The 24868-nt window shown below is 36.4% G+C and overlaps 1 protein-coding gene across 1 annotated transcript in view; it reads left to right on the forward strand.

Annotated features, from left to right (window-relative positions):
- STPG2 (sperm tail PG-rich repeat containing 2) overlaps positions 1 to 23840 on the forward strand; it is a 196062-nt gene extending 172222 nt beyond the window's left edge. Inside the window, exon 10 of the mRNA XM_037039115.1 lies at positions 23698 to 23840. Within this exon, the coding sequence (XP_036895010.1) occupies positions 23698 to 23840 (143 nt within the window). The remainder of the gene's footprint in view (positions 1 to 23697) is intronic.
- The last annotated feature ends 1028 nt before the right edge of the window (positions 23841 to 24868 follow it).

Consider the following 24868-nt stretch of genomic DNA (forward strand, 5'->3'; position numbering starts at 1 on the left):
AGCTCACCAACTGACACAAACATTTAATAGAAGATCATTTGCTTGGCATCTGATCTCTAAGAATCAAAAATAACTCCTCTTAGAATTCTAACAATGTTCTTACCACTTACACAGCATTGTGATCTTAATTTATACTACCACCAAGTTCCGGATATCCCTATGCTAAGAAATCAATGTTAAAATTATCCCTGAAGTAGCGTTCCTGTGAGGAAAATATAAAATTACCCCGAAGGGACTTGTTTTTAGGCCTGGATGACCAAGATTTCCATAGATAAGCCTTTGCCAATGATGAACTCACAATCTGCACTTGCAGTATCAGTGAGGGAGTAATCCCCCACAAATGTGATCTAAGTGGCACAACAGACAGCAGAGAGAGGCACCCGTGAACTTCAATAATAAAGCTATTATTGAACTTTATTTCAATTCAGCTATTTAAATGAATTTTAAATGATTAAAGGCATACATTAAGGAACCAAAATATAAGATACCATAAAAAGAACAGCAGGTTGAAAAGAAATCAAGTAGAACTTGAGAATAAAAACACATAGAAATTAATAATTTTAAAGAGCTCAGTATATGTGTGTGGCAAGCACTTCAGTTGCTTCCCTAATTTCCATTCTCCTTCCTTTCTAACAGAACTCCTGATTTTGTTGGGGTCAGCAACAAGGCCATAAAAAACTTACATTTCTTAGCATCTGTCCAGCTATGGATAAACCCTGTGATATCATTTTAACCAAAGAGCAGTGATGATTCCTTCTCTGTAATTTTTTAAAAAATTTTTACTGACTGAAAAGCAAACAGAAGGAATGCAATGAAGCATCCATTTGCTATCATAAGGCAATCATGGGAATTAACCACATGTTAATGTTGGCAGAGGAGACAGACAATAGCTGAGCTTGGGCACTGGTGTTGTTGTAAAGCTGCTGCCGAGCTCTGGGCTAGCAACTTGCAGGTAGTGTGTTACGTGATAAAAATAAAATTCTATTTGGTCAGCACTGTGATAGGGCTTTTGTGACATGTCGTAGAGCAATAGCTAAAACTGATAACCAACTAAGAAGAGAATTACTGTACTGAAAGGTAGCACTGTAAGAATCACACAAGAGAAAGCTATTTGCAAAATGTAACAAAGAGAGTAGAAAAACGAATGAGAATTTCCAGAATGCATCTAATAGGAATCCCCCACAAAGAGTTAGGTGTGAGAATTTGGGAGGGCTAATACCTAAATAAGTCTAGGCTTACATTTTTCCCCCAAAAATGAAATGTGAATTCCCAGATTCGGGGCACTGAATCAAGTTCCAACGAGGGTAAATGAACAAGAAATACACACCTAGCTGATCATAGTGAAACAGCAGAATATCAAAGAAAAGAGTATCTAAAACAGCAGAGAAAAATAAAAGGCCAAATACAGAGAAAAATAACATTCTCTTGATAATGTAAACAGAATAAATAGTTTTGTTACAGCATATTAGTGGCTTCTGTTAATGTTAGTGGACCAATAAATGGATTCAAGGCTGCACTTTCAGGAGTGCATCCTAAAATAAATCTCAGCACTAGGCTGCCACATAAACTGCTGCTCCTGCACAGTTAGGAATTCAGCTGCCTCAGCGGGAGGTTGCCTGTAGAGCTCCTGGCCCCAGAACCCAGAAACTGCTTCTTGATCAGGAAACCACATGCTCAAGCTATTTTGACTTGTTGCAACTGCCAGTTTGTCACACTGCCTCTAATATATTCTTCCCAGCAAAGAATTCCTTATTCACTGTCTCGCAATCACATAACTCAGTTCCAAATTTGAGCTTACACAAATCATTTGAATGGCACAAACAAATCATGTTTGGATCACTAGCTGTGAAAGTTTTGAGAAAATAGTTTTCAGCTTCGTAGCCTCCAAAATATAGTAAGGCAGAGCAGAAGGAAGCTGAAAAATTGTTAATGAGTCAATCTATATTCATGACACACACCAAAGAAGGATGATTAGCAAAACAACATAATTTTCAGTATCAAAAAACAAGACAGAGGACAGTGGGCCAATATCCTGAGAGTACTGAAGAGACAAATACATTTTTGGAAAACAAAGAATTTACCATAACAGACCCTTCCCGGAGGAACTATTAAACAATGTACTAAATTAAGAAGGACATTAAACCTGACATGCAAAGATAAATCATTTTCTTTAATAAGAGCATACTACTGGACTTCCGCCAAGATGGAGGCATAGGTAGAAACACTGTGCCTTCTCCCACAACCAAGTTTGAATACAACAAAGGTTTGGAGAACAAAGACACAGCCAAAGAACAGAAAATTGAATTATACGGAAGTCCGACAACAACAAACCGTTCTACCAGGATGGTAAGAGGGGCGGAGCCAGCAGCAGAGCAGGGTCGGGCAGGAAAGATCCCCCGACCCAGGTGCGAAGGCAACCTGGGTAGCATCAGGGTGTGGTGTAGACTGACCATGGTCGCACATTCGCGCACAGTGAGACGGACCTCGCAGGCCCCAGGGGGTGAAACCAGTGGTGGAAGGCTGACGGCGGTGGCACACTCACGTGCAGTGGGACGAAACGCGCGGGTCCCAGTGATGGTGGCAGTTGCGGCACCTGTGGGGGCCGTGCCGGGAGGCGGCAGACGGGATGCCATTGCTCCTCTTTTACCCCGCCCCCACATAGAACGTCACAACCCAGAGACTTAGTTGCCCTGCTCTAGTCAACACTTTAGGGCTCTGATCCTGCTACGGAACAGGCACGAACAGCCCAAAAGATGGCGCAAGAAGAACTCAAAGTCCCAGAGCCGATAACTCTAAGCGACCAAGAGATTGCCAGCCTCTCAGAAGCACAGTTCAAGACACTGTTTATCAGGATGCTCACAGAACTGGTTGATTATAGTCACAAATTAGAGGAACATATGAAGGCTAAACCAATTGAAATGAAGGAAGATGTCTNATAATTACACTAGCCAAGACTAAAATGAAGGAGAGAATCCTAGAAGCAGCAAGAGATAAGGGGACAGTCACCTACAAAGGAGTTCCCATCATACTGCCAGCAGATTTCTCAAAAGAGATCTTACAGGCAAGAAGGGGCTGGAAAGAAGTATTCCAAGTCATGAAATCCAAACACCTACATCCAAGACTGCTCTATCCAGCAAAGCCTTCATTTAGAATGGAAGGACAGATAAAGTGCTTCTCAGATAAGATCAAATTCAAGGAGTTCATCACCACCAACCCTTATTATATGAAATGTTAAAGGGACTTATCTAAGAAAAAGAAGGTAAAAAATATGAACAGTGAAAGGACAGCAAACTCACAGTTATTAACAACCACACCTAAAACAAAAGCAAACCAAGAGGATAGCTAGATCAGTAGTGGAACCATAGAAATGAAGAACACATGGAGGGTTAGCAACAGGGGAGTGGGAGGAGGAGGGGGGGAGAAGGTACAGAAAATAGCATAGACAGTAGGTAGAAAATAGATAGGGGGGGCAAGAATTGTATGGGAAATATAGAATCTAAAGAACTTGAGACATGTGGTTATAAACTAAGGGGGGGAGAATGGTGGGGGAGGGAGTGTGTGGGTGGAGGGGAATGAAGGGGGCAGAATATAACAACTGTAATGGTATAATCAATAAAATATATTTTTAAAAAACCTAAAAAAAGAACATACTACTCATAAGAAAGTAACGTAGAAAGTAAGAAATACTCATATCAAAGAAATAAAAGATACTTGTTTTATCTATTACTTTAAGGAAATAGTGTTAAAATCAAAGAATACCATAGTTGTGGTCTTCTTCTGATTTTAATACGAGTAATTTTGTGGGTTTTTAAATTTATAGTTTTTCAGAGCTATGAAACACCTGTACCAACCGTTACTCCATTTATACTTAGAAGAAAGTGCAAAGCAGGGTTCTAGGTGCTCTACCCTTGTTCCTGATCATTAATAGACAATAATATTTTTATACATCCAAATACCTTCATGTCTAAAATTGTAAGAATGGGCAAAGTGTAACTTTATGTATAGCAGATTTTCAATGACTTCTTTAGTCAACTACTAGAAATAGGAAATTAAATACTATCAGGACATTAAATTAATACATATATACCCATCATTAAGTAACAGTTTATAAAGATGTTCTGGGCTCACTTACTGAATTTAGTCCCTGTTGTTATAGCTCTTAATATATATCAACAATTAATACACAGTGGTCGTTCTCATGTTTAAAATAATCTTCTATTTATTACCTAATGAAGTTTGAATTGTTGGTTATGGTAGGTGGAATTTTTAAAATGCCTCCCAAAGGTGTGTCCTAATCCCTGGAATTTGATGAATTATCACTCCCATGATTAAATTGTGATGCATGGCACAGTTAACCTTAAAACAGATTATTACAGATTATATAAGTGAGCCTAATGGTGAACCCCTAAGAGTGGAGAACTTATTCCAACTACGGCAGGAGGAGAAGCGAGAAAAGTTAAGATTTGGAGGAGGGCTGAATAGATTATTGTTGTTTTGAAGACAGAGACTGCCACCTGAAAAAGGAATCTGGAGAGTCTCTAAGCAGGGAGGGGTCCTCAGTTAATAGTATGGAAATAAGGACGTGCTCTAGTTGCAAGGAAATGGATTTTGCCATTTGGAGCTCAGTAGTAGATTCTTCCCCAGAGATTCCAGGTTGATAGCCTAGATTTACTGACGTGTGGATTTCGGATTGAGGCACCCTGAGAATAGAACCCAGCCACCCCCTCCCCAGACTACTAACCTAAGAACTGTGAGCTAATAAAAGGGCATTATTTTAGACTACTGTATTTGTGGCAATTTATTACACACCTTTAGAAAATGAATATATTCGTCCACAAAGTGAGATCCTTATTTTTTCATACCAGATTCACTTAATGTCCCTAAGCAATAATTGGAACTGATCTGTTAAAATTAATCTGTTTAAAATTTAACAGATTAAATAGGGTAAAGAGAAGGTGTTTTGATTCCAACAAATACTTGTTTCCCTGCTTGTCTAAAATGTAACTTAATTATCTTTTATATTTTATATATTAAAAATACAAAAAATGATGTAATTATACATGAGTATTTTCTGATGCTTAGGACGATCATTAAAGGATGATGTAATCACTGATTAATGTGACCATACCTTTGAACTGGATGAGTGCTGAAAATGCAGACATGACAATGAAATGCTGACACAGTTCTGAGAAGTCAATGTCTTTGTTAACTTTATTGATTTAAAAAATCAAAGTAGGGACAATTTTTCCTACTTCACAAAATAGAATTAGCCATATTCCTAAAACCAAGAGTAGGAAATATAGCGCATTAATTATGGAATTTTTCAGCAGCATTGTAGGTAATATTCAAGAATGGCTCATTGTGCTATCGTTTGATTAGAGCTTTCCTGCATTTTCCTGTGGCACATGCATCAACTTTGATTTGTATTGCCTAGGTTTTTACATTACACATTAAAAATGATTAGTATAGTGATTTAATTTATCTCCAAAAATCAAATATTTACAGATCTTAGAAAGTACTATATTGTTTGGCCCAAAACCTTTCAGAGTGCAGTATATTTTGTAATATTAAATTCAATATCTTGCTTGGAAAAAGGGAAAGTCAAAGGCAGTGGTTTTTAACTAACTTTTGGAAAGAAGGAAGGGAGAAATCAAGGTCTGGTGAGGATCCTAAAAGTGCTAAAATTTGAGCACCATCTTTCCATTTTGAAAAAAATTAAATTGGTTTGCCAAAACAAAGGCCTTAGAAATGATCTGAAAACCTCATCTCCAAATTTAATGTAGTGTTTGTAAAGAATTTGGTTTTTTTTAAAGATTTTATTTATTTATCTTTAGAAGGGAAGAGAAGGAGCGAAGGAGAGAAACATCAATGTATGGTTGCCTCTTGTGAGTCCCCTGCTGGGAACTGGCCTGCAACCCAGGCGTGTGCCCTGACTGGGAATCGAACCACAATTGTGTGGTTTGCAGGCCCATGCTCAATCCACTGAGCTATACCATCCAGGGCGTAAAGAATTAGTTTTAATCAAACACTAGTTGGAAACAAAGTTAAAGTCAAAGATTTTTAAAATTTATATTTTATTATAAATAATGAAATCTGATAATAAAATGATCAAGAGTTTCAGAAAACATAATTTGCATTTTTAAGTGATATTAACAAATAAATAAAAATGAATTCACTTCAATTTTTTTGTTATGCAATGAAATAAAGAACGCAAAATAATGTTTGTACCCTCACATCCATGGGAATATATAAAGGGGACCCCATAAAACCCAAAATTACTCATGGAGGGTGGGCTCCTTGTGGTACAGGCTTCCCCCAGTAGGTGAGTGTTCTAGGAACCCATCTGTACCAGTGTACTAGCTGGTGTTATTGTGAGAGGCTGCGTTTGGCTTCAGCAATTTTTTTGAAGACTCTTTTAGCGTGTTTGCCTATTTCACGATGGCTGATTTACAAGTGCAGTTGTCTATAACATGCTGAGTGTTCAGCAGTTTTTGACCAAAAACGATGTGACCCCCATTCCCTACCTTGGCTATTCACCTGATCTTGCCTTGAGTGACTAAAAAGGGATCAAAATTATTGAGTTCAAAACTTTTATGAGCAGTGGAAAAATATCTTGATAGGTGTAGTGCATGAAATAGAGAGTACTTTGAAGGTGACTGAAATTTCAACATGTACAAATAAATAAACAATTTTTAATAAATTAATTCTGGGTGTTTTGGGTCCCCCCTTCCTCTTATTTATACTGGTGACTTGGAGGGAGAATGCAGAACTGCTTCCCCATTTCTGGGAGAATCACAGCTAGCTCCTAGTGCCTGCTAAATCAGAAGCCTGGCCCACAGAGGGGTGGGTAGTAAAGGCTAAAGGGGGTCAAATACATGTGATGGGGGAAGGTTTGACTTTGGGTGGTGGGCACACAATGCAATACACAGATGATGTATCATAGAATTGTATGCTTGAAACCTACATAATCCTATTAACCAGTGGCACCCTGATAAATTTAACTTAAGAAAGGATGCAGGTCAACCTATATTATGGAAAGACCAGAAGAGAGTTGATTTTGCTTGCCATTTTCGCACTGAGCCCGAGGAGAATAGCCCTGGTGAAGTCTGCACTCCTTAAGAATTGCTTCTTAATGCTAGTCTTGTGAGCCTTGTGGTTGGATATAAGCCTGTTGGCTTTTAGAGGTAGATGTTTTGGGAACTCTTACCTCTTGTCTTTAAATGGGGCACTGTTTGTGGAGTCCAAGCCCTTCACTCTTTAGGGAGAGAGAAGGACCTGAGGGTTCCCTCCTGATTGTTTGACCAGGTGCCAGGAATGGGGTTGACAGTGAGAGTGTGTCTCAGCCTTTCCTAACCATTAAAATGTGTGTACTTTCTTATTCTTTCAATGTGTAGCTGTTCAGCTAATTTCTGGATTTAGCTGAGATATCAAAGGGAATTGTTCTATATTTAGCTGTATTTGTGGAGGGGGTGCTCAGGAGCCTCCCATATCAGCATCAATTCCCAGTAAATATTTAATATTTATTATTTTGATTATTAATTGATCACTGCTTTTGTTCATTAACTAATTTAATTTGCTTAAATTCAGCCAATCATATCCCTTTTTCTTCTTAATTGTAGAATTTAAAATTTTCATATTACTTTCTAAGATCTATTCATGTACTACAGAGAAGAACCCATGAACAATAACTGTACTACTACTAACAATGGTTAATTGCTAATTCGGATATATTGTTTGTCCTTAAATTTTTTGCAATAGCCATTTCATACAAAAGTTTAAAAATTTTTTAGATACTTAGTGATCTTTTATTCTGAGACTGTAATTTTAGAATTTTTATCATCTAAAAAATAGCTAAATATTTATATTAGTTCTTGCCATATTCTTTTTTTCACATACCATTTCAAATCTTGGGTTTAGGAAATATTTCAAAAATATGGAAAAGGACAGGGAATAACAAATCAAAGACTTTCATATTCATCATCTTGCTCTATGATTCATCTTTAAACTTGATGGAACAATTTAAGCCAAGTATATATCACATATAGCCTTTGTGGCTTTCTTGTAACCCTACTCATTATTGAATTGCATGGCAGGTGATTATTTAATCTATCATCAAGTTAACTTGTATGCATTTGCCAGTTTGCAGTGCCTAGTGGGTATTCATCTAGAGCAACTCTGCCCAGATCAATTCCTTTCATGGTCCTACCCTAGTGCCCAGCTGGTTCCCCACTTTGAATCCAAGGAGTTCATGGAAAACGACAGTGCTAAGTCCATTATAAGAAAGTTTTCTCTATCTCCGACTACAGTGTTTTGCTTTTGTGATGGGGTCTTCCAACAATGCACATTCTCCTGTTCTCTATTAGTTACCTTTATAATCTGAGAGTGACAGGTTTCCAATAGTTGCAGAAATATAAAGAGATTACTTTTCCTGTGAAACAAGTTAAATTGTTTTAAGTGTTCAATTAAAGACAAATGTGGTTTTAATTTAAATGTTCAATTAAAGACAAATGTGAATTAAAATAATCTTTAGTTTCAGAGGACTTTTTGACCAAAGCATGAAATGGAGATCTATAGAGGAAACAACAGGTAAATTTGAGTTCAAAGAGTTAAATACTTATCCAAAGCAAAACTTGAAAATTACTCTAAAACACTTCACTAAAGATAAACAAAACTCTGAAAATTTCTAAACCATGAAACAAATGCTATCAATAAATGCAAAAAACAATTATAAACTGGAAATAATATTTTAAACACACGTGAAAGACAAAAGCTATTTTCTTAATATAGGAGCTCCTACCCTTTGTGACAGCATGGAGGAACTGGAAAGCATTATGCTGAGTGAAATAAGCCAGTTGGTGAAAGACAAATACCATATGATCTCACCGTTAACAGGAACCTAAACAACAAAACAAACAAACAAACAAGCAAAATATAACAAAAGACACTGAAATAGAGAACAGGCTGACAGTGACCAGAGGGGAGAGGGGAAGGAATTTCAGGGGGAAAGGGGAAGGATTTATAGGAACTAGTATAAAGGACACATGGACAACAACTAAGGGGGGGAGTGGAAATGGGAGGGAGGTGGGGAGCACGGGGGAGTGGGCTGGGATGGGAGTAAAAGACATAAAACTGTACTTGAACAATAATTAAATTTTAAAAAGTAAAAAATAAAAAATAGAAAAATTTATAAAACATGAAAAAAAGTGCTCAATCAGGAAATTGAGTAATAGATTGCTATATAGACATAAAAAAGATGCTCATATTTACTTGAAACTAAAGAAATATAAATTAAAAAAATGAAAATATGTTTTCTCATTTAAGGAATTTTTAGAAGACAAAGTCTGGTGTTAGCAAGAGTAGAGGAAATAGATGCACTGTTGGGATAAAAACTTTTGGAAGTTTCTTGGTAATTTCCACCAGGGAAATTCAAATTTTCAGGAATTCATTTTGTTTATATTTGTACATAAGCTGATAAAAATACATATGTTTTCATTTATGATGCAAATGTTTATAACAACACAAAAGTGGAAATGAGCCAAATATTCATTAATAAATGCTGGTGTAAGTCACAGAGTAGCATAATATAGGAGTGATCTTTGTCAGCTGGAACTGTGCAGTTGGTAGGAGACTTTCTTTTCTATTTTCTATTTAAAATTTTACAACAAGAATGTCATGTAAAATGCAGCAGTGTAGTGATGGGAAGAAAAAGTAGAGCGATAACTGATTGCATCAAAGATGATCTATGCTTGCCTGCTGGTCTGGGGGGTATTGACTGTGGGTGTCTCAGCCAGGGGCAGACAGTGGGGGCAGGATGCAGTGCTTTTCTTTTGATGCTGATCAATATTTTCTATTTCAGGTAAACTGCATTGTATACCAACTTTTTGATTTCTATTCAGGACTGTATGATTTAATGTTCCCCTTCACTTCTGGTGTGTTGGCTTTTTTGTTCATTTTATTTTGCTTCTATTTTACATATATTTCTTTTTTTCTGTTTGTCCCAAATAGCCTGCACATTTGGGGTGGCATATGAGAGATGTGAATGGGATGTTTTTCCGATCTGAAAGCATGAATATTTCTGTCTTTTCTTGCACTTGTCTTCTTTGTCACGTGCTTTTGTCCATGCTTAGTGACTTTCCCTTTCGTTGTACAGGCAGCAAAATGGATTGTGGGTCTTATAAAGTAGAAATTTAGTTTTCTCCAGGTAGTTGTGTCTTTAAGGTATTGAAAATGTGTTTTACAAAACCAGAACCTGGGCCTAGAAAAATTACATATTACTTAATATATTGAAATGTAGATTCCCATAACTATAGCCAAAACATTAAAAAATTGTTTGATGAATAATACTTTTAAAAAAGAATTTATTAATTCTCCTGAAATGCATGGGAAATGGTTAAATATTTTTTTAATATGGCATTTCTTCAATAATGTTAAGAAATGATAGAGGCCTTTATGCCATTTTATTTTCATGTCTAACAAACAATTTGTTAACTTATATTTGCTAATAATCAAGTTACAATTCCACATGAGTCTTTGTGCATTTAATCATTTGAAATAGATATACCAATACTTTTCTGAACTTCTTATTCTAAAATTGTTTCTGAAAGTAAAGAACGTAATATTTTCTTCTTCTTCTTTTTTTTACTTTCAGATGGTACTTGTAGTATTTGTTTATTTTAGGGGGGATCAAGTACCACCCAAATATCTGAGCAATTAGAAACTTAATATTATTTATAATGAGGTACGATAATAGCTAATGTTTAAATGGTATTACCTGTGTGCATGGCACTCTGTGTTGCACCTACAGTAACTCACTTAATCCTTTAAACAACCCCGGGAGCTGTGAACTATTATTATTATTCCCATAGTACCACTGAGAATACTAAGACATAAAATACACCCGTCATCATAGGGTTAGTAAAACTTCTGAGCCAGGGCTTGGACCTGGGTTTTACTGCTTCGGAGTCTTCACTACTGGTGAACCCTAAGGCCAATGCTAAGAAAAGACTCAGTGAGTTTTTGCTTTTAGGCTGCTAGACCAATACTGAAATAGGGTAGCACTTGAAAACAGTATCATTTAAGTAGCATTTTATTTATAGTAATGAAGGAAACATTATAGCAGTATTTCAAATGAAGGGAATGGAAGAAGTAAGGATATTAACATGTCTTTGTAGATAATCATAATCTTTCTTTCTTAGGGAGACAAAAAATTTTTAGATGGTTTTAGATGGCTGTATAACCTTTATATGAATAGCTCTGGAAAATAGTCATAGCACCATTGAAGTCCTTTCATCTAATGTTTTATTCTGCTTGTTTTGTTTCTTTATCTATTCCAGTGATTTTCAAGTGGTGTGCTGCAGAATCTTTCTTAAAATTTTTATTTATTTATTTTTAGAGACGGAAGGGAGGAAGAAAGAGAGGGAGAGAAACCTCAATGTGTAGGTGCCTCTTGTGTGCCCCCTACTGGGGACCTGGCCCTCAACCCAGGCATGTGCCCTGACTGAGAATAAAGTTGTGACCCTTTGGTTCACAGGTCCTCACTCATCTACTGAGCCACACCAGCCAGGGCTGCAAGAATTTTTAAAACATGCAATACCTGACTGCTTAGGGACACTGATTTCTTTCCCCTTAGATTGTCAAATTAAAAAAAATGACAACAGCCAATGCAACAGTGGCTGTCTGGTGTGAATCAAAATTATACCTGTTTTTTTAGTCAGATTGGCAAAAAATATATTTTTTGATGTACTGCAGAATTTCAGTAATTAGTTTATATGTGCTATGAGATGAAAAAGTTGAAAATTTTGGACCCATTCAACCAACAAGCATTTAGTGCCACTAAAAATATGCCATTAAACTTGACGTTAAATATAAGCTAACGTGAGCAATTCTTTAGTGTAATGTAAGCATTATATATCTAGAAGAAGATGTATATTCAAACTATATTTAATTCATCATAAAATATAGGATCATTAAGGGAGAATAATTAGGTTTCCTACCTTTCAAATGGACAATTAATTTGACTTTTGCTGTTGAGGACTATAATCTCTGTGTCATAGAATGGAAAACAATTATTTGTGTATGTGGTTAATATTACCAGAACCTCTCTCTGTCTAGACAATGTTCATTTCCTCTTGTTCTATACCTTCTTTGTCTTAATCGCCTTCCTCTCTCTCCTCTATTTATCCCTTTTTTCATAATCTATTTCTCTCTGTAATCATTTCTATTCTTCTCTCTAGAGATATAATCATAACCATTTTTAAGTAGCTAATAGGATCCTAAGATATTTATAGCTTACAGAAAGCAAGCCTGGGCCATTCTGCCCACTCTTACCTTATTATTGTAGAGGCAACCTCCAAAATATAAATAGTTCTATGCCTCATCTCACTGCCAGTATCACAGGAAGAAAAGAGAAAGATGTGTCCCACACAGTGACTCAATAAATATTTCTGAACATGACCTTCAGCACACACTAGGTGACAGGGGTTGGATGAGTGGGTGAGATTCTTGAGGGTCTTCTTGAGGCTGATACATAAGGCTGTGAATATAAGTTGGCAACTCTGATGTCAAGTTCTGTGGTATTTCAGTATCACTGCCTTGAAATTATCCCTCTTTTATACAAGGGATAATTCTTGACTTACTGAACATAGGTAAGTGACAATAGGGGTCATTTGACTTTAAAAAGTCTGAACATTACAAAGAGATTTGAGTCTTCCTTGTAGACATTTCTGTAGGGTGAAATGTCTACAGGATAACCAGAAAGTTATTCCATGAATAACTTTCACAACCCTGCTATTTAAATTTATACATCTCTTACAATCACATTCAAAATTTACCTCTTCTAAATTCTCTAAATTTATCAGGATGATTTTAGTGTATTATTAAATCTGTCCAGTTGGCCTCGAGAGCAATTATACACATTTTAAAAGAGTCACTTACATTAATCCTTTTTTTTCTTTTCACATTCAACTTAGAAAATAAGTTGATTTGTATTGAGTTGATAAAACTGAAGAAATTATATCATGTCAATTAGAGCTGTTATAACTGGCAATAATCTATGCTTTTTTTCTGCCTAGTAGCATTAGCATTTACAGGAAGGAAAAGATTATGCAGGCCCTTTCTGTTCATGTGTTTTACTTTAATCTGCTGATATACATTTTTTCTCCGTAAAACCAATGTCAAAAGTCATCATGGAAAGCTCAGGCATCAAATGTGAAAGTCATTTTTTTTTTATAGAAAAGAGAAAGAAGCGCATCTCACATGAAATATTAACCAAATTGAACTAGAAGTAGGACACATTGTAATGACTGTATGAAAGTTAGCCCTTGCTCAGTTTGCATGGATATATCCATACTTCTACATCATTGCTGAGATCACAAATCATAGCTATCTTTATTAGAAACAGGAACATCTTTAGGGAAAGCAGTGCTTGCCCAGTGTTTACCAACACACATTTTATATAGAACTGACAGCATGTGAGAAAAATTTAAGCACCATAGGGGTTGAGAATACTCTCAAGGTATAGTGTCAGCCTTAATATTATGGGGGAGCTCAGTGATAAGGCCAAATAAGAGCAGGAAGGCTTCAAGGCAGACAGATACTGATAAATTCATGCACTCATTTGTTAACTCATAATCCACTCAGCGATTTAAAAAATTAATTGATTACTTTCTGCGTGCAAGACACTTGCCTTCGTGAGGATACAAAATATGAAAAAACAGATGCTTTCTTAATTCTCAAGATTACATTCCCGTGGGGGTGGGTGACATTAAACAAATAACTAGAGACTTACATTCGGGCAAGTGTAACCACTTGCACCGCTGTAAAGTCAAGAACTATGTATCCTTTCTTTAACTTTATCCTCAGTGGAGGACATTTTTTTCATTGCTTTTAGAGAGAGAGGAAGAAGGAAAAAGAGAGAGGTGGAGAGAGACACAGGGAGAGAGAGAGATGCATTGGCTATTGATTGCTTCTCACAGGCTCCCCAACCGGGAGTTAAACCTTCAACCTAGGCACAGCCCCTGACTAGGAATTGAACCCACAACCTCCAGTATGCTGGGTGATGGATGATCCAACCAACTGAGCCACATTAGCCAGGGCAAGAGCTGTATATTCTAAAACATATGGCAGGAGACCTGACAGACCTAATGGATTTAGGGAACATTTTAGACCCAAAGAGTGAGCAAGAATTAGACAACAAAGCCAAGAAGTCATGGGTCAAAATATCTTTTTGACAAAGATTGTCTAAAATCATGGGTAGTATGCTAGAAGTGAGTTAGTTTTTTTAGCGTTCTAGTACTCTTGAAGGTGGAGAGTTGTGACTGAGATTGCTACTTGCCTACCCCATATTTATTCTCTTTTTCTTCCTTACTAACAGAACACAATTTTATTGAGAAAAACAGCATTCCCAGGTAAAGCAATCATTTTTTCCAGGTATCCTTCTATCTGGTTATTTGACACAGTCTTAACTACACAAAGAAAGCGAAAGATACTGGATTGGGCTTCTAGGCAAGTTCCTCCCAGAAAGCTGTTTTAGCTGTTAGACACAATTTTTGCCATTTGACCTTGCCCTTCATTTCTGAAAAGAGAATGTTGTGGCAGCAGCTGTGGTCAGTATCTCGAGAACACACAGATAGGGCCATCTTCTAAGAGGCTATGACAGAAGCCTGAGGGGGCCCAGTGCCCAGTGCTGCTGTGGAGCCCTCTGGTCCTGGGTTCACACCGTCAGTTTTCTTTGATTTGAGAGAGTATGGGAAAAATCAATCTGCAAACATGCTGGGTAAATAAAATCTTATCAGAGGAAACCTTGCTTTCTGTATCATCAGATGGCTTTATCTTTTTTCACTTTTGTGTTGACGAAGTAAGAAGTAAATGTTCAAGTAAATATGGCATGTTTGCCTACCATGCTATTTATATGTATGTGTGATTATGTAAATAATAAGTAAAGAAGAATTAAGAAGTGAGGATGTCTCCTCTAGCTGAGGTGACCAAAAATGCTGCATGGTGCCGCTTCGGTTCTCCAGGAGTCTGGTCAGCTGGGTAGCCCAGCTGCTCAGGCCCAGAGACCATGCTCTCACGAGCTCCATGGCATGTTGATGTAGGCTGAGCATCGTTGGAAGCTGAAATAGGCTGTGGGTCAAGAAACACCTCAAAGAGTAATGATGATTCCAAGTTTGGCCAGAGGATCCTGGAGCAGATGGGTGGTCCAAAGGAAAGGGTTTAAAGGCTGGAGAGTAAGGAGCCACAGATCATATTAAAGTTCAAGTTAAAAATAACCACCTGGGACTTGGAGCTATGTTTGACAAGGAAGACAACTGGATTGCTCATCAGGATGATTTTAACCAGCTTCTGGCTGAACTGAATAGTTGCCATGGACAGAACTCCTCAGATAAAAAGGAAATCTTTCAGCCTTAAAGAAAAGACCAAAATCTCCAAAAAATTGTGTTCATTGTATGAAATTCACAAAAGAAAAGGATCTGTCATCTCAGGGCAAAACAGATTTTCACTGCATTTTGGGAAAAGGCAGGGTAAGAAGGCTCCCAAGGATGGTTCCAACCCCGCAGCTCTAGGTAGGAATAGAACCTCCACGAGGACAGCCATGCTTTCACCCTCCAGGAGGACTTGGCCAGGCAGATGGCAGAGCTAAAGACTAGCCAGGGGTCATGTCTGCAGGACACAACCTTCCAGAGACCCAAGTGGAAAGGACAGGGGAAACAAAAGAAAGAGGCAAAAAGACAAAAATGTGGAGAATTACACCCAACCCAAGACCAAGAACAAGAGAGACCAAGTTGAGTGGCAGCTCGGAGACCCTCACTGGCATGAGAGTTTGGATGCTTCTGCTGAGGATGGAGAGGACTGTGTGTGGCCACTGGATGACCAGGACTTACCATCAAAACCACCGAAAAAGTAAAAAGAAAAATCTACAAAAGCACGTTGAGGCTGCAATGGATGCTGCAATAGATGAAGCACCAGTGGAAAAAGGAGAAAAAGAGAAAATGTTCCAAAGAAATTCTGTTGAGCCAGGGCCTTACAGTGTCATGGTGCTGCCAAGCAATCAGCTCTGGCCTGAAGTCAGAGCAGAGTTCACCCACAAGAGTTTGTGCATGTCTCTTAATGTGGGATTAATGTACGGATTGCTGAGTCTCTCCCTATCGCTGCATTTTTTCCCCCAAGTCATATTCCCAGAACATTTTAATATTCCAAATCATGGACCTTACACACAGATACATTTCTTTTTAGGCTCCGGAAAAAAATAATGCTTCATAAAAGAGGTTTCACTTGAACTGGGCTTTGCAGTTGTGTATTTGCCTTCAACTTTAAAAGGACTTTGCATGAACTGGTTTTCTGCAGGCACTTGGGAGCCAATGAACATTTCCAGCAGATTTCTGTCGTGTTTTAGTACAATAACTGATTTACTGTTGGGATGCCCGTGGTTTGAGACTGAAGGATCTAAGTATTAAAGAGACAGTTCAGTTGTCAGATAGTATTTAGAGGCCATGAAAGTGGGGGTTTTTTGGTAGTAAAGAAAGGAAAGGTGAGCAAGGGTAGATTGGATAACTGAGGAATTTTAGATACAAGAGGAAAAGGTGAAGAACACCGAAAGCCAACTTTCTCTTTTCAGGCTTCACTAAATAGGGAATTACTGTGGGCAGGTGACCAAGGACAGATGTTTGCATAATAGGGGAAGGAAAGATAATGAGTTTTATTTTAAGGCTATCTAACAATAATGCAGTGGAATGCCCATTAAAAACTAGAAATTTGTGATTCAAGTGTGAATTTTATAGTGTCATATTGGAGAAACTAGTTAAAGTCAACAGCTTTATTGCCTGTGTGATTTCATCCATCAGCATTTTTTGCTCTTCTTTACTGAGCCTTAAAGATCATGGTCAGCTGAAAAGTCTAGTTCCTTTCATAAAACAACATTAGGATAAAGTATCATTTTTACTCTCCTGGGAGAATGTGGAAAACAAAATCAATTTTTTTATTCTTGCCTATCACAATTAACATTATGTCATATCTATAATAAACTATTTTCTCTCTGAAATAACACATTCTTTTCTAAGTCACATAATTAGAGGCAAATTTTTAGAATGATGAATATTGGGAATGCTGAAAAATAGTAAGAGTAACATGTTTATAATTATAGTTTGCAATATGCAAAACGAAGATAATTTGATTATCACCCCAAATGCCTTTCTCTTCTATAAAGCCCAAATTAAGCAACCTGGGTAAGCATATTGGTAAATTGCTTTAATCAAAGTTTCTTGCATATGCAGGCAAACTTCACTACATTTATGGCTCATAAATTTCTCACCATATGTATTTGATTAAAGACTTTGAAAATTTAATTGATGTTTTCTCACATTAATTCACTGATACGATAAGTTTTATCATAAAAGAAGTGCTAAGTGTTGTTTTAACAATTATATATTTGCCTGGCTGATGTAGCTCAGTGGATTGAGTGCGGGCCTGCGACTCAGACGATCGCGGTTCGATTCTCAGTCGGGGCACATGCCTACGTTGCAGGCCAGTTCCCTGCAGGCCAACTCCCAGCAGGGGACGCACGAAAGGCAACCATACATTGATGTTTCTCTCCCTCTCTCCTTCCCTTCCCCTCTAAAGATAAATAAATAAAATCTTTAAAAAAAACAATTATATATTTGAAATTTTAAAATAAAATTTTAGACTAGAATATACTTAGTTATGAAATAACCGCTAGAACAAGTACCACAAAAACATAATTAAAGTTTATTTTAGTTCAAATCATAATGGGTTTTCTAATATATTATGCTACCTAACATTATACATATATATGTGGATATATGCATATTAAATTATAGATAATATATAACATCACATATGTATTTAAAATATACCACAAGCCTGGCTGGTATAGCTCAGTGGATTGAGCACGGGCCTGTGAAGCAAAGGGTCGCCAGTTCGATTCCCAGTCAGGGTACATGCCTGGGTTGCAGGCCAGGTCCCCAATAGGGGACACATAAGAGGCAACCACACATTGATGTTTCTCTCCCACTCTTTCTCCTTCCCTTCCCCTCTCTCTAGAAATAAATCAATAAAGTATTTAAAAAAAATAAAATATACCACAAGAACATAAATGGAAGACTATTTTATACTTATAACTTGAGAGAAGTAGTGCTGGTTTAATTGCCTAGAAGTTAACTCTAGTGGAGTGTGGGAATTTCCGTCATACAGCTATTCTCTTCAACCTGCTGTATATTTGTTCAAATGAGAGTTTGTCTCCTAAGCGCTATAGGACTGAGATTCTATTCCGCCTCTGGCTCTTTGCTTCTTTTCATGTTGCTCTTCTGAATTTGTTGTTGCAGGTGTGAGGATCTTGTTTTCTCCTTCCCTGCAACTTTTACCCTTTACTAGTGTTCAGCTTTACTCTTCAGCTTCCTGCCCCTTCAGGTTCAAAATTTGACAAATATCTTGAAGAATAAGCTTGTCCTTACAAACAGTTCTTGCCCTAGAGTGACTGTGGCTTCTGAGTGTCACTAGACTGCAGACTTTACTTTGTATCTCCAGCCCAGACCTCCATCCACGTGCCTGCTCTAGCACTCAGAGAATTCTTAATAGGAAAAACAAACAAACAAAAAACTGTGATGAGCTTGGGATCCCCTAGTCTTCAGTTCCTTGTGTTAGACTATGTCACCTTAAAAACTCCGTTAGTTCCTCTTTCCCCTGGAATGATTTCGTTGTCTATGACAAACCCAACCTTTAGCTCTTGTCCTGACTTGGTAAATGTCTGTATGGAAGAAAGCTGCTCACAACATCAGCTCACACATGAAGGACTCTCTTCTTTTTTGAATTTAGTGCACAAAGTTCTCTTTACTTCCACAATCACTTAATTTTTGAAACTATGATTTTAATACTTTATCATTTTTCAGAGATAACAATGCTTTATCAAAATCTATTCATTGGTGAAAGTCCTGCAGTACTATTTTAATTACAAATAAAATATGTTAAGACAAAAATCTATTAAGAAATACACAGTCTATTGTCATTCAACATTTTTAAAAGTTTACATGACAACAATAATATAATACTTTTAAATTTGTATGCAAATCTTCACATATATAAGGCAAATACTGATATAACTGTAAAGAGAAACAAATTCAAATGTAAAGATAAACCTAATTTATCCTCTCTAAATAAAGGCTATCTTTAAAATGTGGAATAGAGTTGACTGGCTCATGATGTTACTGATCCCCAAAAAACAAGAAATGGCATAAGTAACACATATCAAAAATGTAAAGGAAGATATGTCTACAGATTCTTAATGCAGTAGAAAATTATTAATTTTATTTAGTCAATTTGAAAACTTAGGTTAAATGGACAAAAACTCTTACTAAATGAAAATAACATCCAGAGTTCTTACATTATCTAAAATGTCCAGTTCTCATAAAAAATTACCAGATATGCAAATATCAGGTAAGGATGATCCGTAATCACAGGAGAAGAGCAATCAAGAGAAACCTACTCTGGTTAAGAGTAGACATTATATTTAGCAGACAGGCTTCAAAGCAGCTATTATAAATATATTCAAAGAATTAATGAGACATATGTTTAAATAATTAAGGTAAAATATCCTGACAGTCAATGGGTAGGGTGTCTCAATAAAGAGATAAAACCAGTAAGCAAGAAGGCAAACAAACAAGCCAAGGAATCCAAAAGGAATTCTGAAATCCAATAATAAAAATGAAAAAGTTACAATAGTGTAAATGACAAAAAACACATGGACTCAACATCAGATTTAAGATGACAGAAGGCAGAATTATTAAACTAAAAGATAACTCAATAGAAAAGATTGAACCTGAAAAATGGATGAAAAAGATTAAACACAACAAGCAGTTTCAGAAACCCGTGGGTCAATGTCACATATTCCGACATACAGTATATGTAATGGGATTTCCACAGGGAGAGGTGAGGGGCAAAATAATTTAAAAAATAGCAAAAACTTCACAACTTTAATGAAAACCGTGAATATACAAATCTAGAAGGCTCCAAGAACTGCAAGTAGGATAGACATAAGAACACATGCTTAGAAACACCGTAGTTAATATTCTGTAAGCCAGAAATGAAGAGAACATCTTGAAAGTGAAAAGCAACATATTACATACAATGAAAATAATATGAGTATGATTTTCATGGGATATTATTACTATTTTCATTGTATGCAAATTAATTGATTGTTTAACATAAAATAATATGATCAATAATATGATTACTTATGAACTCTTAGAAGCAATGGAGGCCAGGAATCAGTGAAATAACATATTCAAAATGTTGAGAGAGAAAAAATCAACCAATAATTCTATATCCAGTAAAACTATCATTAAAAGCTGACTGTGAAATAAAGATGTCTCAAACATTTTATTGCAGCATAGTGAAAAATTAAAACTCGGGTGCAAACTTTATTTGCAGTGTGCTATAACTCAGAAGGTCACTCAGAGATCAAACATGTCTTACTTCGCTAGGGCTGAGGGGTTTCATTGTGGATGTTTCGTCCTCAGTTTTGGAAGATCAGCACACACATGCAGTTTAACATGATTGGGACCAGAGGGCATGTGAAATTTCACATGTCAAAGAGTCATGAAACTCAGAAGAGACACTCTGAACTTAGATGAAATCAGCAGTTAGGCTTGGGTTTTAAGTGGTTAATACAGGGGTTCTGGGCATGGGGAATTTTGCAGGGGCTTTTACTTGACATGACTAAAATCACAGAGTGAGTCAAGCAGTTTTTCCAAAATACGTACAAATGACCTGCTTCCCCCTTGAAGTTAGCTGAAATAAGTGATTTATTTTTTAATTGCCTGGGACATCTCTTCACATGATTTACAACTAACTAACTGCTTTTGATTTTTTGTTGTTACCGTTGTTTGTTTGGAATTTAAAATACAAGCAGCTTCCCTTTTAAATGTCCTGTTGGCATTTCTCTTTAGGCGAGGAAGGTATCCCCAATGGCTACATATAGACCTGCACCTGATAGAAATAACATAATAGTGTTCATGACAATTATGTCAATGAAAGGAAACACTAGTCCTTATGTCTCAGGTACTCTTCTAAGGCTTTTACATACATCAATTATTTCAATTCTATAATTATTATGTCATTTGTGGTGGATCCTGGTTTTACATATGAAGTCAGGACATCTTAGGCTTACCTTTAATTTGCATTGAGGCATAGGTTTTATTTCACCAGACATTGTGTGACATTTTCCCTAATTGCCTCTTCCAGTTTGTCTCCCACTGCTGCCTCTGGGAAATGGACATTGCTGCTCGCACTGCTGGTCCCCTCAGGAAAATGGAATTTTTAATGCTCTGTGTTCCTTTGAATAACTAGCTGTCACCTCAAAGCCTGGAATGTAGCCTGTGACCTAAATTCACATTTTAGCTAAAATTTTAGGCCAGGAAAATGAGAATAGGCTTTTTTTTTAGCTCTTGTGCTGGGACTCAGTTTCTTGTGCAAAGCACTAGAATTTCCTAAGTACAGAAAAAGGACTCATTGTTTATTATATCCACTCATCATATGCCTCCCCTCTATTCTATGATATATAAAGAACCACCAACAGATATTTGATGATCTTATCTATACATACCATTTTCTCCCATGATGGTGTTTAGAGTCTATGTACAGGTGTTATTTAAATTGTGCTAGACAAGATTTTAGATTTTAGTACTAATGATTAGTCTAGGAAATTTATTTGAAATATTAGTCCAATGTTGGTCAAATAAAATGAGACTTGAAGATGAGTGAGTAGAGCTCAGAAGCCTTGAAAAAGGACACAGCAAGGAACAAGTTTTAAAATAAGCACGGTTACAAAATTTCCTGCTTTTGCTTTAAGGCATTAAAATAAAAAGGCCCCTGGGTGCCAGCAGCCAAGCTACCTTCGTCTCCAGGCAGCCCCTGGAGGAGGAATGGGTGGTGATGCCAGAGTGTTACGGGAAGCAGGAACAATAACAGCTGCTAACACAAACATTAAAATGTGTAATGGAGACGATGAAGATCTTTGCCAAGCTTTCCAAAATACTCCGAGTTTACCATGACTCAGGATTTCTTTGTGCTGTTGCATCCTTGTCCACTTTCCTTTCACATACCACAGAAGCAGCCCCAAAAGATCCAAAAGTCATCTCTAGAGCTACTGCTACTATTGCTTATCCTCAGTCTACCACTGTTAAACATACTGTTGATGCAGGCAAGGAGATAACAGCTGCTGACAGTCCTTAGATGACTTACTGACGGTGGCCTTTGGTGTTTGACACAGGACTTACACCAGAAATGCGGGGTCTCGTGAAATGTTTTCCTTCAGTTAGGATTAGCACTGTAACCACATTTAGTAACATTTTGGAAGTGCATGGTCATATTGTTGGCATATACTTGATGAAAATAGGGATAGAAGAAGCAAGAGAAAGCATATTTTATAAAATATGGCTCGTGGACTTTAAAAATATGCTTTCGTGGTATCCAAATTTGTTTGATTTATTTAAAACAGTAAAATGCTTTGCCTATTAGCCTAAACCCTGATTGCTTCCTCCTTGTTTCCCTTTTGGCATTGAAGTTAGCTTGTGTGGAATAGTAAGGTTAACTAACACTTGTGTAGAATCAGGTACTAATCTAAGTATTTTATTTCTTTGAACTAGTTAATCCTCACAACAACCCCATGACATATTATATAGATACTCATTTTCCCCACTGACAAAGGAGGAAACTGAGGATCCCAGAGGTTAAGTGGCTTCCCTAGGGCCCCACAGCACGTAAGGAGATATTTGGAGCCCAAGGAGTCTAGTGCTGAAGTCTACACTCACGGCCAAAAGAGTCTTCTGTCTACCAGAAAATAATTGAAGGTTAAAACTTATCATTCATATATAACAGGTTATATCTTTTAAAAATTGAGGAAAATGAGTTTTATAAAGTTTTCACTAAGCTAATTAGGTAATGCTTTACAGAAATCAGTTGTGCAACAAATTTATATTTTATATTTAATTTGGTTTAGAATTATTATTAGATTTATCAATATCTATGTGGTTTATGTTGATTAAAAATGTTAATATAAGTGTAAGACATATAAAAAGCCATAAATGATGAAAACAGAAGCCTTTTAACTTAATTGGAATCTATTAAATGAAATAAGCATTCTTGTTTGTAGAATAAACAAAATATGCTCAAATAGAACAGTAAAATAGAAATAGTTTTATGGCTTATAAAACAATAATCATTGCTTTCATTTTTGTATGTAATTTGATTTTCATTATGAAATTTAAAATGAGACTTGGATCCATATTATGAAGACAGTTTTATTTTGAGAATATGGATCTAAGTTTCATAATTCTGTTTATTTTACCTTATTTTGACAAATGAATTTATACTTTTAGTAGGAGGGCACAGGTTTAGGGGTACACTTTCAAATTTCTATTTTAATAATTAATTTAAAGTAAGTTTTACATTTCTCTACTTATACAATTCTCTACATTGCTTAGTGTGAACACCTGTGCTGTATTTTCTTGGATATTTTCTTTACTTTTTAAAATTAAATTTATTAGTTAATAAAATTATACAGGTTTTGTGTATACAATTCTATAATATATCATCTGTACATTGCTTTGGATATTTTCTATATAAAATATGTTTCTGCTCATCACTGAAATTTTTTTTCAGGATATTCCAACACCAGGCAGCTATGAGATGTTCAACAATCACATGAGATGTCCCAAGTTCAACACCGATACATGCCACCTTGTAGTACTGTGGCCACAGAGAAACATGCCTCCTTTCTTAGCACAACTCCTTGGTGCCTGGATAAAATAACTAATGGACCAGATAAGTAAGACTGTATTCTGAAAACAATGGGAAAAATCTAAAGTTTACATATTAAAACAGACAATTGTAAACATACATTCACATTTACCGTGCCTCTTTTCATTGTGTAGGACAAAAGCAAAAACAAAAACAAAACTCTGCTTATTCAGTGAAAGATTTTAGATATTTTTAACCATAAAAAGGTTTGGTGTTTTATGCTTCTTAATTTTACCAAAGACAAATTTAGCAATTTTTTTGTAGCTAATTAAGTTATCTTCTATTAAGGAAAACCCTCCAAATTCTCAATATGCTAGAGTTGTTAAAGGTACTTAACCATGGTTTGGAACATCAGTTGTGTAAAATATACACATCATGCCAGTCTCCATAATTATTTTAACTTCTTTTCAATATCAAGAAAGCAGCTATATAAAAAACAAACATATATTTTAGGGGTTAAATCTGCAAGAATAATTTTGATTTTTAAAATTGCAGAAAGTTCAGTTACTAATAATAGCATTCATGGATTAAAATAAATGCAATAACTTTCCCTAACCGTGAAGATACAGCAGTGTGTTATTTCACATAGGAAATCTAAATAGTGAATAGGAACACTAGTTTCCCACAGTAATTTACAAATGCATTGCCACGAACAACCAAAATGTTATAATGAAACTTTATGAGAATATGAAGAGAAACAATGTAACAGATTAGAGAAACTCTTTCAAGAGTTTTTAATGAAAAACCAGAGAAGGAGAATACAACTTGTCAAGCAAATAAGAATACTTGGAGAACCTGAGATCCTTAGAGGCTCTCTTGGTTTTTCTTTGTCTTTTAAGAGCCAAGTATTGGGGGCACCTAAGATGGCAGGGGAGTAAGTGGAAGCTACACTAACCTCCTGATAGGGCCAAACTGGAATTACAACTAAATCATAGAGAAATCACCCCAAATAACAACTGGAAAGAAGCCTTAGAGAAAGAAGCTACATTACTGCAACAAGACTGGTGGGAAGTGCAGAAGCAATGTGACAGGGATGGCTGGGCCCCCCGCATGAGGCAGA

Source organism: Sturnira hondurensis, unplaced genomic scaffold (assembly GCF_014824575.4).
Source record: "Sturnira hondurensis isolate 20B ecotype Veracruz unplaced genomic scaffold, ASM1482457v3 Scaffold0025168, whole genome shotgun sequence".
In the NCBI taxonomy this organism is placed as follows: domain Eukaryota; kingdom Metazoa; phylum Chordata; class Mammalia; order Chiroptera; family Phyllostomidae; genus Sturnira; species Sturnira hondurensis.